Source organism: Hypanus sabinus, chromosome 16 (assembly GCF_030144855.1).
Source record: "Hypanus sabinus isolate sHypSab1 chromosome 16, sHypSab1.hap1, whole genome shotgun sequence".
NCBI lineage: Eukaryota > Metazoa > Chordata > Chondrichthyes > Myliobatiformes > Dasyatidae > Hypanus > Hypanus sabinus.
Window position 1 is genome coordinate 49,568,123 of NC_082721.1, and position 18,297 is coordinate 49,586,419.

Genomic DNA, 18,297 nt, shown 5'->3' on the forward strand with positions numbered 1-18,297 from the left:
GAAGCAAAAACTAAATGATTATCCGAACATTTCTCACAACTTCTGCAGCCTTTTTAAAGACAAATGTCTGGAAATTTATCAGCTGATTAGACAGCCTATAATAGGCAAGTCATGCCTGGTGAATCAGATTTACTAAGGCCATGCATCAGGAACTCACAAGAAAACCCTGCTTAAGTGACTGAAGAAAGGAACCACCTGACAAACTACCCCAACTGCACATCGTTAGCCATCACCTGCCATATATGCAGTTTTCAAATTGGTCTCATTAGCCATTAAAATTTGACAAACCAGGAGTGGACTAAAGTCACCCTCAATCCTGGGGGTTGGTTTAAGGAGGCCAATATTTACTTATAAACATTTTTAAAAAGCATTTGACATCCCTCACAAGATACTGCTACCTTATGTTGAAACTCATTGAATTGATGGCTAACTAATAATCTGGTTATGCATTTGGCTGAGGCACACCTTTGCTCCAGCTGCAACAGGCAGGATTTCCTGGTGGCCAACTATTTTAATTCCACTCCCTATTCCTATTCCATGAGCAACACTTCATATTCCACCTGTGGAACCTCCAACTTAACAGTATGAACATAGATTTCTTTAACTTTCAGTAATTGCTCCCCCTTCTCTCTTTCTCCATTCTTCATTTTGGCTCCCCTCTTACCCCTCCTCTTCTCCACTGCCTTATCATCTCATTCTGGTGCCCCTCTTCCTTTCCTGTCCCAGATGATCCACTCTATCTTCCTGTCATAGAGTTGTCCTTCGTCAGCTCTTTACCTTTTCCTCCTAGCTTTTCACTTCATTTTCCACTCTCCCACCTAAACTTCTTCCCCCTCACTTGGTTTCACTTATCACCTGCCCGCATGTACTCCTTCTACTCCACCTGTCTTCTTATTCTGGCTTCTTCCCTCTACATATCCAGTCCCTATGCGGCGTGTCAACCAGAAACATTGTCTGTTTATTCTGCTTTATAAATGCTGCCTGACATGATGAGTGAGTTCCTCTGAATTTACAGAATCTGCAGAATCTGTTGTGCTTATGACTTGGTGGAACAAAGGTGCCCAAAAAGTTATATGTACATTCATCATTCAAGGACAGTACTGAAAATATTAACCATGGCTGACCTTTAAATCTACAGAATTGGAATTTGTGAGAAGGCCACGATGTTACAGAGATACATAGCCTTAGTTAGACACACTTACCTTAAGGACTGAGTAACACATCTTTGTGTAGGCAAATTAGCCTTGGGAGATGTGCCAGAAGAATACTTGGACTTGTAAGAGTTTAAATGATGAGAAGAGGTTACAGCAACCAGGGCAATGTCATGGTATCAGATGACAGGCTTAATTTCAGTTATCAAGGTATTAAGGGAAACAAAATAGAAATCTAGAGAAAGCTATGTACACTAACTCACATGTCTACTTCTAGGGACAAAGGATAGCAGTTAAAGCAAGGTCTAAATTTAGGATGAATTTATGAAATAATATGTGGAAACCTGAAGTATCTTCCATTAATGGGTTGGAGCTAAGTTGATAACATAAAATCTAATGTTGAAAAGATCTCTGATAACCAAAGATACTAGAGATACAAGGACATATTAAGATGGGCTTTAAAATAGCTAAGGTTTCAATGAAGGGTAGGGCAGATTCAAGGAATTAAACAGCTTAGTCTTTTTCCTACTTCATAAGACTAGCAACTTCCAAAGAAAAAATTTCTGATTCTAATCATACTACTGGGGTAAGAAAGTGTACTGAACAGAGTGGAATAAAAGACAGACAAACCACTGAGCTGCTTGCGTGAGATGCTGTAGAAACCTGAGTCTGTATACATCTTATCACCAGTTAATAAGCTGTGACAATACAGATTACCTCATCAAGATGCAAGAATGATTCCTGTCAGTCACCTGTTTGATGTGTTTTGGAGAAATGCTCCCCGCGCTGTTTAAGCTATTAATACTGCCATGTGAGGGAGTGGATCTCAGGCTATCTTTAGGGGGAGGACTGGCAGGTAAAACTGGCACAGAACCAGCAAGTGATGGCCCTTGCTTTTTCCTCTTAGATGGCGGTAGAAGTGCAGACGGCAGTGTAGGGGGGACTGGCTCCTTCTCCAAAGCTCTGTAAACAAGATGCATCGCCTGCAAATATAATAAAAGGACAGATAATCTATCTACAGTTCAGCAAAAACAACAGTTCTACATTTGCAATCTGAACTTTGATAAAAAAAAATAACAGAAGCTTAAAAGGCATTGAATGTTAATTAAACAAATTTCAGGTGGTAACTTCATGGACTGCACATCCACTGTAAACATAAGAATGAAGAAATCTGTGAGGTTCTCCCTCATTCTTATCCAAAAGATTTTGTGGGGGGAAAACAGTATAATCAGAGTTATGATTCAATTTCAGTAAAACTCAGATACTGCACTATCTGACTATTCAGAAATCTGGATGTAATTGGCTCAGTGGGTGCCAGTTCCCTCTCTCCTTTACTGGGTTTACTGAAAAATTAATTCCGGTGCATAACATCTTTTTAAAAAGTAAATAAAGGATGCAAAGTATGTTATCCAATAGTCCAGAACTATCAAAGTCCAATATATTAAACAGCACCTCAGAAAAACTTTCAACAGAAAAACTCAGAGGCCTGCCAGTTCATATCTAAGCACCTCAACAGGTAAACAAGTCTTAATTACTAAAAAAAACAGACCCTCTGTCACTCTAAATTATTAAGCATGAAACTCCCTCTTTCAGCTTTCAATTACTGGAGATTTATATAATTTAAATCTATTTCAATTTGTTCCTTTTCCCATTATTAATTTGCTTCATTAACTTCAATTAACTAGAAGGGCCGCGATGGCCTGTTTCCGTGCTGTAATTGTTATATGGTTAACAAAGAATTCAATATTCTACTAGTCTCCTCATGCAACTTTCAAGGAAGGAGGAACATGCCAAAAGATTCCTTAATCCTGCTCTGCTGTTTACTGTCTGTTCCCTATTATCCACACAGACCAATCATATCAGTAGTGAATGTACTCAGCATCTGCAGCTTTTTGGGTTGCAGGCTTTGAAAGATTCAATTATGGTCAAAGAAAATAATTCATTTTCAACCCTGTCTTCAAAAAGTAACCCCTTATGAAAGGAATCACACAATTGCTTTCTTTACAATTTCCAACTTTCAGTAAAGACATTGTGTCTTTTGGGATGCACACATATATAGGAACTTACAGTCCAAAAACCCTTAACAATTTATAGACAACAAAAACAAGTTAAAAAGTAAAAAGATTGAAATGAGTTCTGTAAGTGAATACATTTTTGTTCAGGTTATTTTCTTTATAGTGACTTCAGATTAATATTTTAAAGACCCTATTTGAAATCAGCCAGCAAAATGGCCGACATCACAAACATTAAAATACTTACCACAGCAAATTCATCTTTGTCCAGGTGGCCATCCTTATCAACATCGCTAAGGTCCCAAACCTAATTCAGATTAAAATAAGAAAGAAAATTCATGGCAAGGAGTTCAACCAAGTTTTACAACAGCCATAATACAGCAAAAGGATAGGGAGAAATAAATCCTAAAAATTTAACAAAACCGAAAGCTGCTCAAATCCAAATAGAAAGTGCTGGAAATACTCAGTAGGTCAAACAGTAACTATGGAAAGAAACAATTTACATTTGAAGTCTGAGACCATTTGCTATTTTGCAAAAGGCTCAGTGGGATTAATCAAATGAATAAGATAAAGCTGGAGCAGAAATTATGGCCACTGATCATATACCTCACTTCCTTGGCATAGGAAAGAGAAGGAAAGTGCATCCAAACTCCCTCTTCAGGAAGTCACTGCTTTGCTACTGGACTCAACAGTGAATGCAATGGTGAAACAGACAGCCAACTGCATCAGAGGCAAAATTTTATGAATACAGGCAACTAATAACCTGTAATTTCCTTCAAATGCTCGCTATTACCCAGCAAAATCTGACCCTACAGCCTCAAGAATTTGTAAGGGTAAGATTGATTATAGCAATGTAAAAAAGATAGATTGTAAGATTAGATTATTCCCAAATGACATCATTGGAGATCTATGTATGGATATCTATCCCGTATGGAGTGTTGAACACCAAACATGAAGGTGGCTTTTCACCAGAGGTCATTATCTAAGACACTATCTTTGGTTTTCTCTTCACAGATGCTGCATCATATGCTATTTCCCACATTTTTCATATAAATTAAACATCAAAGGTCTGTTTTGGGTCCTCTTCTCAAAAAGCAAGCAGCCCAGCTGCTGTGCACTTCACAAGATGTTATGGTTTTAAAAATCAATCCTTGTACAATGTATTGACCAAAACAGCAGCATTCAAAAGTATATATTTTAACATCAAAACTACAGTCACAGTGAAAAAGTTGATAAGAAATATACAGTATCATGCTCACCCTTCCCAAGACATCAAGAGGTAAGTTTGAGTTTATCAACACAGGTTTGACCTTGTCACCCGATAGGAGGCCATTGATCGGGGACAAGCTTTCAAAAATTCCATCAAATTTGGCTTTTTCTTCAGGCTATTGAAGAGGAAATAAAGATAGTTAGCGCTTCATATTAAGGTAATATTTAAAATATTCATTCCAATACTAATCTTGAAAGTTAATTCCATAATTAATATCCACCATGGATATTTTGTCTCTTGCTCTATGATACTGAAGTCAACCTTCCCCCAATGCAGGAATTAAATTTCTGCTCCATTTTTATTTTATCTCTCGCGCTTCAATAAAAGGGATGAGACATTAATCTACCATGGCTATGCTAGAGTTAATATGTTTTGTTAGGCACTTTCTAAACTCTTAAACATTTTGATGTTACAACTGCACCCTGGACAGTTCAGTTAGTTTTGAACTATGACATTTCATTAACATTCAATGTTATATAACTTCCTCTCAAATTTCCACATTGTTGACAGCTTGTCTTCACCTTTTTCTAAAGCCAATTTTATTCTCCACAATTGATCACCAAATCTCTTTATTTTCTTCTCTTGGTGTGGTTTCATTTTAACTTCATCAACTTCTACAACTTACAGAGCTCCCTTGTGGCCATTCCCTCAAAAATAAGTACACCATTTTGGATACTGTTGTGGGGGATGACCTCCCAGGGGAATGCCATGGAGATCAGATGACTGGCACTGAGCATTGGTCCATGGTGCAGAAAGGAGAGAGGGAGAAGGGAGCAGTAGTGATAGGGAACAGTAAACACAAAGTATACTGCCGATGCTGTGGTCAAATCAACACACACAAACAAGCTGGATAAACTCAACAGGTCCGGCAGCATCCGTTGCAATGAGCAGTCAACGTTTCGGGCCGAGACCCTTTGGCCTGACGAGTTCATCCTGCTGAGTTCATCCAGCTTGTTTGTATGTATTGGTAGTGATAAGAGTAACAGACAGGAGATTCTGTGGGCATGAGTGAGACACCTGGATGGTATGTTGTCTCACAGGTGCCAGGGTCAGGGACACCTCGGATCATGTCCACAGCATTGGGAGGGGGGGCCACAGTCTTAGTACATATTGGTACCAATGACATAGGAAGGAAAAGCATTGAAGTCCTGAAGAGAGAATTTTGAGAGCTAGGTAGAAAGCTGAGAAATGGGGCTTCCAGGGTAGTATTTTCTGGATTGCTACCTGTACCATGTGCCAGTGAGGGTAGAAACAGGATAATTTGGCAGATAAATGCGTGGCCAAGAGCTGATGCAGGGAGCAGGGCTTCAGGCTCTTGGATCATTGGGATCTCTTCTAGGGGAGGTATGACCAGTACAAAGGGTTGCACCTGAACCTGAGGGGCACCAATAATGTCACAGGAAGTATTTATTAGAACTGTTGGGGAAGGCTTAAACTAATCTGGCAGGAGGATGGGAAGCAGAGTGAAGGGATTCAGGATAGGACGGATGGTTAAAAAAAAAAGCAAAGATAGAGTGCAGGAAGGCCAGGCAGATGTTAGGATAAAGTTGCTGCCAGCAGTGAGTATCAGTGTATTAGGGATGCAGAATCAAAAAGGGTAGCAAATACAGTATTCAAAGTCTTACACCTCAATGCACAGTCTTTAAAAATAAGGTGGATGATCTTGTTATACTTTTACAGATTGTCAGGTTTGATGTTGTGGCTATCGCTGAACCGTGGCTGAAGGATGGTTGTAGTTGGGAGCTGAATATCAAATGCTATATATTGTATCAGAGGGATAGCAAGGTAGGCAGAGGGAATTACTTGGCTCTGCTGGTAAAGAATGGCATCAAAACTGTAGAAAGATGCGACATATGATTGGAAGATTTTGAATCCTTGTGGGTTGAGTTAAGAAACTGCAAGAGTAAAAGGACCCTGGTGGAAGTTTAGCTAGGACGTGGACTGCAGATTACAATGGGAAATGGAAAGGGTGCGTCAAAAGGGCAATGTTATGATAGTCATGGGAGACTAACATACAAGTAGATTGGAAAAAATCATGTTGGTAATGGATCTTAAGAGAGTGAATTTCTTAAATGCCTATGACATGACTTTTTAGAGCAGTCTGTCATTAAACTCACTGGGGGATTGGCTATACTGGATTGACTGTTATGTAATAAACTGGAAGTGATTAGGGAGCTTAAAGTTAAAAAAAAATCCTTAGCAGGCAGTGATCACAATATGATTGAGTTCAACTTGAAATTTGATAGACAGACAGAAAGTAAAGTCTGACATAACAGTATTTCATGGAGTAAAGGAAATTATAGTGGTATGAGAAAGGAGCTGGCCAAAGTAAATTGGAAGGAGATTCTGGCAGGGTTGACAGCAGACAGCAACGTCTCGCATTTCTGGGGATAGCGAGGAAGGTGCAGGACATGTGTATTCCAAAAACAAAGCAATACTCAAATAGCAAAATAGTACAACTGTGGCTGACAAGGGAAGTCAAAGCTAATGTAAAAGCAAAAGAGAGCATTATATACAAAAGAAGGCATATAACAAAACGTTAGCAGGAAGATAAAAAACCTACAGAAAGTATTGGAGTATAAAAATATTATGGAGTATAAAACTTGTATCATTTGCTGTGTAACTAGTCAGTTTGCTATGCATGTACTCAATTTAGTACAATGAAGTCTTAGGAATGTAGAAGACAATGGTGTGTTACTGAGAGGTAGCTAAAGAAATGTAGATTAGAACATTGCTCAGTTCTGAGTTTATTATTTGCTATGCATGTACCCAATTTGGTAGGAGACTGAAGTCTTAAAAATGTAGAAGACAATGGTATGTTAATGAGAGGTAGCTAAGAGATGTAGATTAGAACATGATTAAGCCAATTGATAGGAACAATAGGGACATGATGTACGAGTACGTGTAATACGCAACTATAGATCGATTACATATGCTAATACAACTGGACAAATACTATAAAAAATGCTGTGTCCAGAGATCGGCGGGCAATCAGCGACTAGCTCAATTACTGTCTCAGCTTTGATTTGCAAATTAAAGTTTAACCCTTCTTGAAGAATCTTCTGCGTCTCCTAGTCATTTGTGAAGCACGAAAAACCATGACATAATTGGCGACCGCAGCAGGACCGGATAGAGACCCGCGGAAAGGAAACGGCAGATTGGGAACGCTTCCCAGTCCTCTAGGGGCCCCCACAAGGCTAACAGAATTAAGGGTGCACCCAAACAAAAGGTAAGTGCTTTTTGCAACAATTTGGTCTAAGAATTCTGTTGGCTTTGGGGAGGCCTTGGAGTCTCAGAAGTGTGGAACCACTGCCGAAGGTCTCTCCGGTCCAAAGAATCTGGCAGAATTTGGGGTTAACAGAGGAGGCTCAGAGGATTGCTCAAGAACACTGCAGTGAGGGTAAGTACAAATATGTTAATAAGACGTTAAGTTAAGAAAAAGTCCACGTGGTGTTGGTAAATCCTCGTGGATACTGCCTTGAGAGATAAGGGTCTGAACGGGCGAGGTGTTTAGAGTAGAAAATCCTCGTGGATACCGCCTTAAGAGATAAGGGTCTGAACGGGCAAGATGCAAAGAGAAAGTTCTGTGGATACCGCTCTGAATAGAGGTCTGCACGGGCAGAACAGAATAGGAAACAAGGACAGTCCAAAATATAGTTTAAAGCGCTGGTAGATAGACAATAGACTAGGCATAGAATTAGAGTAAGTTTAGTTAAGAAAAAGTCCATGTGGTGTTATAGGAAGAAAAAGTCCACGTGGTGTTAGACTAGGCGTAGAATTAGAGTAAGTAATATTATCCAGTAAACGAACTGTGAATCTCTGAAATACCTTAAAAAGAGAGAATAACATGACAGGTAAAGGAACGGCTGTAGAGATTCTGAGCAAAAAATTCCCGTTAATTAATAATGAGATCACAAAAACTTCAGAAAAATGGGGAAAAAAGAACCAATAACCTGGTCACAAAGTGGCCAAGAGAAGTAACGTTTGATGTAAGTTTGTGCGAAGAAATGGAGGGACTAATTAAAAATTACAAACCAAAAGATAAATCTAAGAAAAGAGAGCAAAAAAGAGAACGAGAAATGGAAGTGCTAAAACTCTTCAGAACAGAGGGAGAAAGGCTGAGGAGGACAGGTAGAATATTGATTACAAGCGAGGAAGACACTAAGGTGCTGGAGAAACAGCCTGTTAAAGAGAGAGTAGGGTACGGTGAGAAGCTGGCTTCGGCTCCGTACCCGGATGCGACAGAAACAGAAAAACCCACTCCCTATAATGAGGAAGGAATCCCTAAGCAGTGCCCCCTGCTGACAGGAACGGTAAACATGCAGGGAGAAGTACAGGTTTGGGATAATGAGGAGAAAAAAACAATACGAGAAGGAAAGAGCGGTGATATGGAAGGAGATACAGGCAGAAAAGATGAAGATAGAACAGGTACAGAGAGAAATGGAAGAAGGGAGTGAACGGATGAAATACTTAAGAGAGGAAAAGGAGTATGAGGAGTATCGGTTATATTATAGAAATAAACAGACTAGAAAAGAAAGTGGCTCATCAGGGCAGGAAGAGATGAGGCATTCAAGAGGAAGTGGAAAAAAGATAGGAGATGAGAGTCTTGGAGAAACACAAGAGAGAAGGGAATCAAGCACAAGTAAGGATCAGGAGTCCCTGCCACAGGTGTACAGACACGGACAGAAAGAAAGAGAAGGTGACTCATTGGAGGAGCAAGAGTTAAGTGGAGAGAGAGAGAGAGAGGATTGAGAATTTGTGGGGAAGAGGTAGGAGGCAGAAGCCTAGAAGAACAGCAGGAGGCGGTAGGGGAGCGACTTGCGGAAGTAGAGAGAGAGCCAGATAAGTTACTAAAAGGAGATTGCCAAGAGAGAGGCGAAAAGTACTCTAGGGGCCAACCAAGTACTAAATCAAGACAAAGGAAGGACTCCACAGGGAGACTGAGGGAAGAAGAGAACCCTGGAGGCATTTGTGTGGGAGGCAGTAAAGACATACCCTGAGACAGATGGGGAGTCAGGTGAGGAGGAGAGCCAGGGCAGTTGGGAAGAAGGAGGAAGAATGATGCCACTGTTAGTAAAAGGATCAGGACAAGTGCAGTATATCCCTTGGGGATCCCAGGACCTAGAAGGGCTGAAAAACACTCTGCCCAATCTACATGAAGGGGCAGGGAAATGGATTAGAGCCTTTGAAGAAGAAACAGCGGGACGACTATTGGCTATGGGAGATTTGAAGGCACTGTTGATAAGGTTGATGGGAACCTCCAAGTTTAACGAACTAATGGAAATGGCTGGCATAGTGTATGGCAGGCCCTCAGAAAGCTTTATCCACCCAAAGTGTACCCAAAAGCCTTAAAAGGGAATCCACTGAGAGACACTGAAAACCCAGCAGCCTACAAAGAAAACCAGTTGAAAAGGTGGAGACTAGAGACTGAGCACGAGCTGGAGAATAGCTTATTTACGACCTCACTGTTCCGACAGCATTTTGGATGCAATGCCTCCACAAGTAAAATCCAAACTGGAGGAAGTGGTTGGGCTAACGTCAAAGACCCCACAAGAATTTAGAGACCACGTAGTCCATGCGGTTGAGAAATATCGGAAAGACAAACGAAGGTTGGCTGAGCAGCAGGAAGAGGTGCAAAGAAAGTTAATACAAATGCAGCTCGAAGAACTCAAAAAGAAGGAAAACGAGAAAAGCAAAAAGATGCTGCCAGCAACCACCGGTCCAAGTACCGATCATACTGTAAGACAAGGGCTGGAAAACCCCATGCCAATAATTGTCTTTGAGGGAGCATTCCCACAAATGCCCTATCAGGAACAGACTAAATTCAAACAGCCCAGACAGGACTGGAAGTCCCAAGGAGGGGAACAGAGGAGCTATGGGCAGAGGGGACCAGTGAGGAAACAGGGGGAAAGAGAGGTAGAGAGATTGTGCTGGGAATGTAATCAGCCAGGTCACATGAAAAGAGATTGTTTACACTATGGCCTGTCACACACCAGCAAGAACTGATAAGAAGGGAACTAAAGTTTAACCAAGGACCAGCCCCCACAGGCCCAAGCGGACCTTTGAACCCCAATGCGAGGTATTAGGGGTGCCACGAGGACTTGAGTGGGAAGGGACATTACCTAATGATAACAAGGGAGGCAGATGAGGAACCCATTGTTCAGGTTGTGTTAGGACAACTGACACCAACGATGATAGATACTGGAGCCACGTACACTTGCGTACAGCCACAGTATGCCCTTCACCTTCCCATGTCAGGAAAGTTTATTAAGACGGTAGGGTTCTCGGGGAAAACACAGTTGACACAGTGCACAGCTCCAGTGCGGTTGAGAATGGGAAATAAAGAAATTGTTTTGCCGGTGCTAGTATTAATTTGTTAGGCAGAGATGCCTTACTGAAATTGGAATTAAAATTAGAATGCACCAGAACTGGGCTGAGTGTGGAAAGAGCAGGGGCTCAATTGATTGTGCGAGAAGACAAGAAGGCTAATGTCTTTTGGATAGGAAACATCACAGATCAGATTCAGGAAACCTGGGAGAAATGGGAAAAGGGCGTGCAGGCTATATTACCCAGGGCTGTAATGCCCAAATCTGAGCTACATTGTACAGTGATTTTTGACGAGACTCAGAACAGGGAGTTAGAGGAGAAATGGCACCTGGATGCATGTACCCAGCAGCGCCTGGAAGGGGAGGCTGTGATAATTGGAAAGCAAGGGGCAGCTTTACAAGTTAAATGGAACACCTTTTTAGAAAAATGGTACAGGATACCGGAGGCTGCACCCCACGTAACGTTGTTGGTAAGCATGGGATATCAGTCTAAAGACTTGGGACCCTTAGTTAAGAGTGCTGAAACCGTAACAGTGTGGAGGAAAATCACGCCAGAGGTGTGGATATCAGAAGACAACAATTGCATTAAAATAATGGTAAGTGTAGATATGGTAGGGACAGTGAGAGAGGTCGAATTAACTCCCCAACCACACCTGCTCTTGCTGGGAAAGGAAAGAGGCCAGCAGAAAGATAAAAGGTTAGATGAGTTGCCGTCTATTCTGTGGTCACAGCATGACAACGACGTAGGGAAAATAAAAACAGCGAGTCCGGTGGAAATAAGGCTGAAAAGGGGAGCAATTCCACCCCGGAGACCACAATACTCTTTAAGACCAGAAGCAGAAGAGGGAATAGCGTCGACAGTGCAGGGGTTGCTTGAAATAGGAGTGCTTAAAAGAACAAACAGTCCATGCAAAACCCCGTTGCTGCCGGTTTTAAAAGCAGATAAATCTAAGTGGAGATTGGTGCATGATTTGAGAGCGATAAATGATGTGGTAGAGGACTGGCCAGCGGTAGTCCCCAACCCACACACGCTTTTGACTAATGTTCCACCAGGAGCAAGTTACTTTTCAGTGATTGATTTGTGTTCGGCTTTCTTCAGCATTCCTCTAGCTGACCAGTGTCAGTATATGTTTGCATTTACTTACAGAGGTGCTCAGTATACCTATACCAGAATGCTGCAAAGATTTAAACATTCACCACACGTTTTTAATCAGGTATTGAAGGCAGACCTAGAGGGTATGCCATTGGAAAGTACATTGTTACAGTATGTGGATGACCTGTTGATTTGCTCCCACAGCAAGGAACAGTGTGAGCAGGACACTATAACTCTGTTAGAGAAACTAGCGCACGGAGGACATAAAGTATCCAAAAAGAAACTGCAATTTTGCACGCAACAAGTGGAATACTTAGGCAGGGTAATATCCAAGGGAGTGAAGGCAATAGCACCAGATCAGATTGAGGCAATAACTAAGGCCCCCAAACCCCAGACTGTAGGGCAGATGATGACGTTTTTGGGAATGGCAGGGTACAGCTCAGATTGGATAGGAGAATATGCTAAGATTGTGGCACCTTTGAGAAAGATAATGAAAGAAGCAGGACATACAAATTTGAAAAACGGCTTACAATGGAATGGAGAGGCGGAGATAGCTTTCAATACTATTAAGCAGGAATTGCAGTCAGCACCAGCATTAGCTTTGCCTGACTACGAGAAAGATTTTTATTTGTATGTATCCAACCAACAGGAGGATCATGTTACAGCGGTTCTAACACAGGAGACAGGCACAGGAAAAGCAAAGCAGCCGATAGCAGTACGAGACTAGATGAGGTGGCTCAGGGGTATCCACCCTGTTATCAGGGATTGGCGGTGCTGTACTATGCATATGAAAAGGCGTCATCTGTAACCCTGGGCTACCCTGTGACTCTGTACACACACCATAAAGTAGCAGAATTGTTGGAAAGAGGGAAATTTGTGCTTACGCCAGCCAGGATAGCAGCGCATCAGATGCTATTGACATTTCCAGATATAACTATACAGAGATGCACTACCAGTAATATAGCCGATTATGTCCCTTTAGACCATGAAGGAGAACCCCATGATTGTGTAGGGAAGACGATGGCATTTGCCAAATTAAGAGTAGATTTACGGTCAGAACCACTAGAGGATGCAGATAAAAAGGTTCTGTTCGTAGAAGGCTCTTGTTATAGGGACTATGATGGAAATCATGCAGGGTTCTCAGTCATGCAGCAGGATCAGTCAAGCTATAAGATTATTAGGATGGAATCCTGTCCCCAACCGTGTTCCGCCCAACTAGCGGAAATCAAAGCCCTGACAGCTGCGTGTGAAATGATGGAAGGGGAGACAGTAGACATCTATACTGATTCAGCATATGCTCATGCAGTATGCCATTTGTCCAGGGCAGTGTGGAAGCAGAGAGGTTTTAAAAAAAGTAGCGGAGATCCCATACAACATTGTCAGCAAATTCTAGACTTAATAAAAGCCATAATGAAACCTAAAGCATTGGCTATAGTAAAATGCCAGGCACATAAAAAAGGAAACAATGTAATAACAAAGGGAAATCAGGCTGCGGACGAGGCAGCCAGAAAAGTGTCTGGGTGTACGTCAGCTGTCATTGCCCCCCAGGTAAGCCTAACTCCAGAACCTGACGTAAAGGACCTAATTGAAATACAAGGTAAGGCAACTTTGGCAGAACAGACAATGTGGAGACAAAGGGGGGCCAAGCAGAACTCGGAAGGCTTGTGGAGCACGGAAGACGGTTTGTTGGTAGCACCCACCCCTCTCTTGACGATTCTGATTTCAGAAGCGCATGGGATGGACCATTGTGCAAGGGGGGAAGTGATAAAGAAAATAAAGAAGGATGGTTTTTGGTCACCTTATTTGCAGGCTTCAGTGGACAGTGCGAGGTATGCGCACAGAATAATGTTCGAAAGGGAATTACAACCCCAATAGGCCACATTCCTGTACCTGAAGGACCATTTAAACATCTAGTGATCGATTACGTAGACATGATAAAGACAGTGAGAGGGAAAAGATACATGCTGGTAGTAATTGATCGATTTAGCAGATGGGTGGAGGCGGTACCTTCAAAAGATCAAGGGGCAAAGACGGTGGTAAAATTTCTGACAAATGAAGTGATCCCAAGGTTTGGAATACCTACAGAAGTTAGCTCAGACAATGGTTCAGCTTTTATCCAGAAAGTGGTCAAACTGGTACTACAGGCGCTGAGGATAAAGCAAAGATTTGGATGTGTATACCACCCTCAAGTCACAGGGCATGGTAGAAAGAATTAATGGAACCCTGAAAGCCAAACTAAACAAAATTTGTGCAGACACTATACTTAATTGGGTCGATGCTTTACCGTTAGCATTGATGAGTTACCGCATGCAAACTAATCAAATAACATGCCTGACACCGCATGAGATTGCTGCAGGCTGGGAAGCTATCATACCTGTGATAGGGGTAAGCAAAAATGTTGAATGGATAAACTATATATACTATAATCAGCAGAGATTCATCAACTACACCAATGATGCACTGGAGGCCTTAGGGCAACAGCTAGATGCAACTAGCAGGATGGCGTGGCAAAACAGACAGGTACTGGATTGGCTTTTGGCAGAAAAAGGGGGTGAGTGTGTAATGTTTGGAGAACAATGCTGCACTTTCATACCGAACAATACTAGCCCAGAAGGATCATTTACTAAAGCAATGAATAAATTAAAGAATCTGCGGACAGAGGTCAAACAGAATGCAGGATTTGAACATCAGTTTTTTGATTGGTTAGAAAGTAGACTCGGAGGGTGGGGAGCATGGCTGACTAAAATAGCAATAACTGTCGGTATTGTATTGTTGCGTTTGTGCTGTGCGTTTGTGCTGTGCTGTTTTCTTCCTTGTCTCAAATCTCTTGTAGTGCGTGCTGAAACCAAACAATTTCCGATGCTCGTGGCAATTACTGAAGCAAGCTTAGTGGAGAAAGAAACACCGAAAATGTATCGAACCTACAACACCTGCAGGATGAACAAGAGCAAAACGACAGTGTGGGAGTAGATTGTAAGGACTTATGAGTCTTTTTCCCTGTCTCAGGTACAAAGGGACAGGTTTTTGGCTCAGCGGTCCAGGGTAGCAGGGAGAGAATACTTTGAGGTCTTGGCACAGAAAATTATAGTTTACCCGAGATTTGGGAATAAATGCTTGAGTTTATTGAGGCTTTTGTGCGCGGACTCTTAGTCGTCTTTCTCTGTGTGAGACCCTCTGGGTCTCAAAGGGGGGATATATTGGAGTATTGGAGTATTAAAATATTATGGAGTATAAAACGTATCATTTGCTGTGTAACTAGTCAGTTTGCTATGCATGTACTCAATTTAGTAGAATGAAGTCTTAGGAATGTAGAAGACAATGGTGTGTTAATGAGAGGTAGCTAAAGAAATGTAGATTAGAACATTGCTCAGTTCTGAGTTTATTATTTGCTATGCATGTACCCAATTTGGTAGGAGACTGAAGTCTTAAAAATGTAGAAGACAATGGTATGTTAATGAGAGGTAGCTAAGAGATATAGATTAGAACATGATTAAGCCAATTGATAGGAACAATAGGGACATGATGTACGTGTAGTACGTGTAATACGCAACTACAGATCAATTACATATGCTAATAAAACTGGACAAATACTATAAAAAATGCTGTGTCCAGAGATCGGTGGGCAATCAGCGACTAGCTCAATGACTGTCTCAGCTTTGATTTGCAAATTAAAGTTTAACCCTTCTTGAAGAATCTTCTCTCTCCTAGTCATTTGTGAGGCACGAAAAACCACGACAAAAGCAGCTGAAACAATCATTAGGAGAGAAATGATGAAGTATCAAAGCAAACTAGCAAACAGGACAAAAGGCTTTCTCACGTACTTGCATACATAAAAAAATAAGAGATATGAGTTGATATACGACTGCTAGAAAATGAGGATGGAGAAATCATAATGGCGGACAAGGAGATGGCAAATGAACTAAATGAGTATTTTTGCATTCATCTTCACTGTGGAAGACACTAGCAGTGTATCAGGTGTTGAAGGGTGTGAAGGAAGAGAAGTGAGTACAGTTACTATTACTATGGAAAAGGTGCTCAAAAAGCTGAAAAGCCTAAAGGTATATATGTCACCCAGACCAGATGAACTGCACCTTAGGGTTCTGAAAGAGATAGCAGTAGAGACTGAGGAGGCATTGGTAATGATCTTTCAGGAATCATTGGACTCTGGCATGATTCTGTAGGACTGGAAATATGCGATTGTCACTCCATTCTTTAAGAAAGGAGAAAGGCAGCAGAAAGAAAATTATAGACCAGTTAGCCTGATCTCAGTGGTTGGGAAGATGTTGGGAATCAATTGTTAAGGATGAGGTTATGGAGTACTTAGTGACACAGGACAAGATAGGACAAAGTCATCATGATTTCCTTAAGGGAAAATCTTGCCTAACAAACCTGTTGGAATTCTTTAAGGAGACTCAAGTAGGATCAATAAAGGAAATGCAGTGGATGTTGTGTATTTGGATTTTCACAAGGCCTTTGATAAGGTGCCATACATGAGGCTGCCTACCAAGTTAAGAGCCCATGGTATTACAGGAAGGTTTCCAGCATGTTTAGAGTATTGGCTGATCATAGGAGGCAGCGAGTGGAAATAAAAGGATTCTTTTCTGCTTGGCTGCCAGTGACTTAGTAGTGTTGGAACAACTTCTTTTTGTGCTGTATATGAACAATTTAGATGATGGAATAGATGGCTTTGTTGCCAAGGTTGCAGATGATACAAAGATTGGCAGAGGGGCAAGTAGTGTTGAGGGAACAAGAATACCACAGAAGGACTTAGACAGATTAGGAGAATGAACAAAAAAGTGGAAAATGAAATACAATGTTGGAAAATGAACAATCATGTACTTTGGTAGAGGAGATAAATGTGCGAACTATTTTCTAAATGGGATGAAAATTACAAAAATCTGAGATGCAAAGGTTAATTTACAGGTTGAGTCAGTGGTGAAGAAAGCAAATGCAATGTTAACATTCATTTCAAGTCACTTTTTATTGTTACTTCGACCATAACTGCTGGCACAGTACACAGTAAAAACGAGACAACGTTTTTCAGGACCATGATGCTACATGAAACAATACAAAAACTACACTGACAACACACACAAAATGCTGGTGGAACGCAGCAGGCCAGGCAGCATCTATAAGGAGAAGCACTGTCGACATTTCAGGCCGAGACCCTTCATCAGGACTAACTGAAAGGAAAGATAGTAAGAGATTTGAAAGTGGTGACGGTGGGGGGTAGGGGAATACGAAATGATAGGAGAAGACCGGAGGGGGTGGGATGAAGCTAAGAGCTGGAAAGGTGATTGGCGAAAGTGATACAGAGCTGGAGAAGGGGAAGGATCATGGGATGGGAGGCCTCGGGAGAAAGAAAGGGGGAGGGGGGAAGCACCAGAGGGAGATGGAGAACAGGCAAACAACTAAATATGTCAGGGATTGGGTAAAAAGGGGAGAAGGGGCATTAACGGAAGTTAGAGAAGTCGATGTTCATGCCATCAGGTTGGAGGCTACCCAGCCGGTATATAAGGTGTTGTTCCTCCAACCTGAGTTTGGATTCATTTTGACAGTAGAGGAGGCTAGGGACAGACATATCAGAATGGAAATGGGATGTGGAATTAAAATGTGTGGCCACTGGGACATCCTGCTTTCTCTGGCCTCCCCTACTGTCAAAATGCTCGGTCCACCAGAGAAAGCAGGATCTCCCAGTGGCCACACATTTTAATTCCACATCCCATTTCCATTCTGATATGTCTATCCATGGCTTCCGAGCAGAGCATGGAACTGTCGACTTGATATTTGCTGCACGCCAACTCCGGGAAAAATGTCAAGAGCAGCACAGAGACTTCTTTATGACCTTCGTCAATTTGACCAAGGCTTTTGATACGGTCAGCAGAGATGGCTTATAGAAGATAATGGAGAAGTTTGGCTGCCCCAGCAGGTTCATCACGATTGTTCAGCAGTTCCACAATGGCATGATGGTGAAAGTTTTGGATGATGGTGACAAGTCAGAAGCCTTCCCAGTGACGAACGGTGTGAAGCAAGGATGAGTTCTCGCCCCTACACTCTTTAGTATGGTCTTCTCTCCTATGCTGATTGATGCCTTCTGCAATTGTCAGGATGGTATACACGTCAGATACAGGACTGGCAGTGGGCTATTCAACCTTCGGCGTCTACAGGCTGTAACAAAGGTAAAGGAGACCGTCGTCAGAGACCTCTTATTCACTGATGATTGCACCCTCAACGCCAGCACAGAGCAGAAGATGCAGAGAGAAATGGCCTGCCTCTCATGAGCCTGTGACAACTTCGGACTTACAATCAGCACCAAAAAGACCGAAGTTATGTACCAGCCCACACCCGGAAAGCCCTATCAGGAACCACACATCACAGTAAAGGGGCAGAAGCTACTGGCAGTCGACAGCTTTACTTATCTGGGCAGTACTCTATCACGAACGGT

The 18,297-nt window shown here is 41.9% G+C and overlaps 1 protein-coding gene across 7 annotated transcripts in view; it reads right to left on the bottom strand.

Annotated features, from left to right (window-relative positions):
- The window catches only part of eps15l1a (epidermal growth factor receptor pathway substrate 15-like 1a), a 495,582-nt gene that overhangs the window by 340,401 nt on the left and 136,884 nt on the right, over nucleotides 1–18,297 (bottom strand). For all 7 annotated transcript variants that reach the window (XM_059991699.1, XM_059991700.1, XM_059991698.1 and 4 more), the window contains 3 exons: nucleotides 4,423–4,548; nucleotides 3,411–3,470; nucleotides 1,904–2,134 (listed from right to left, as the gene is read on the bottom strand). In XM_059991699.1, coding sequence (XP_059847682.1) covers nucleotides 1,904–2,134; nucleotides 3,411–3,470; nucleotides 4,423–4,548 — 417 coding nt within the window. The remainder of the gene's footprint in view (nucleotides 1–1,903; nucleotides 2,135–3,410; nucleotides 3,471–4,422; nucleotides 4,549–18,297) is intronic.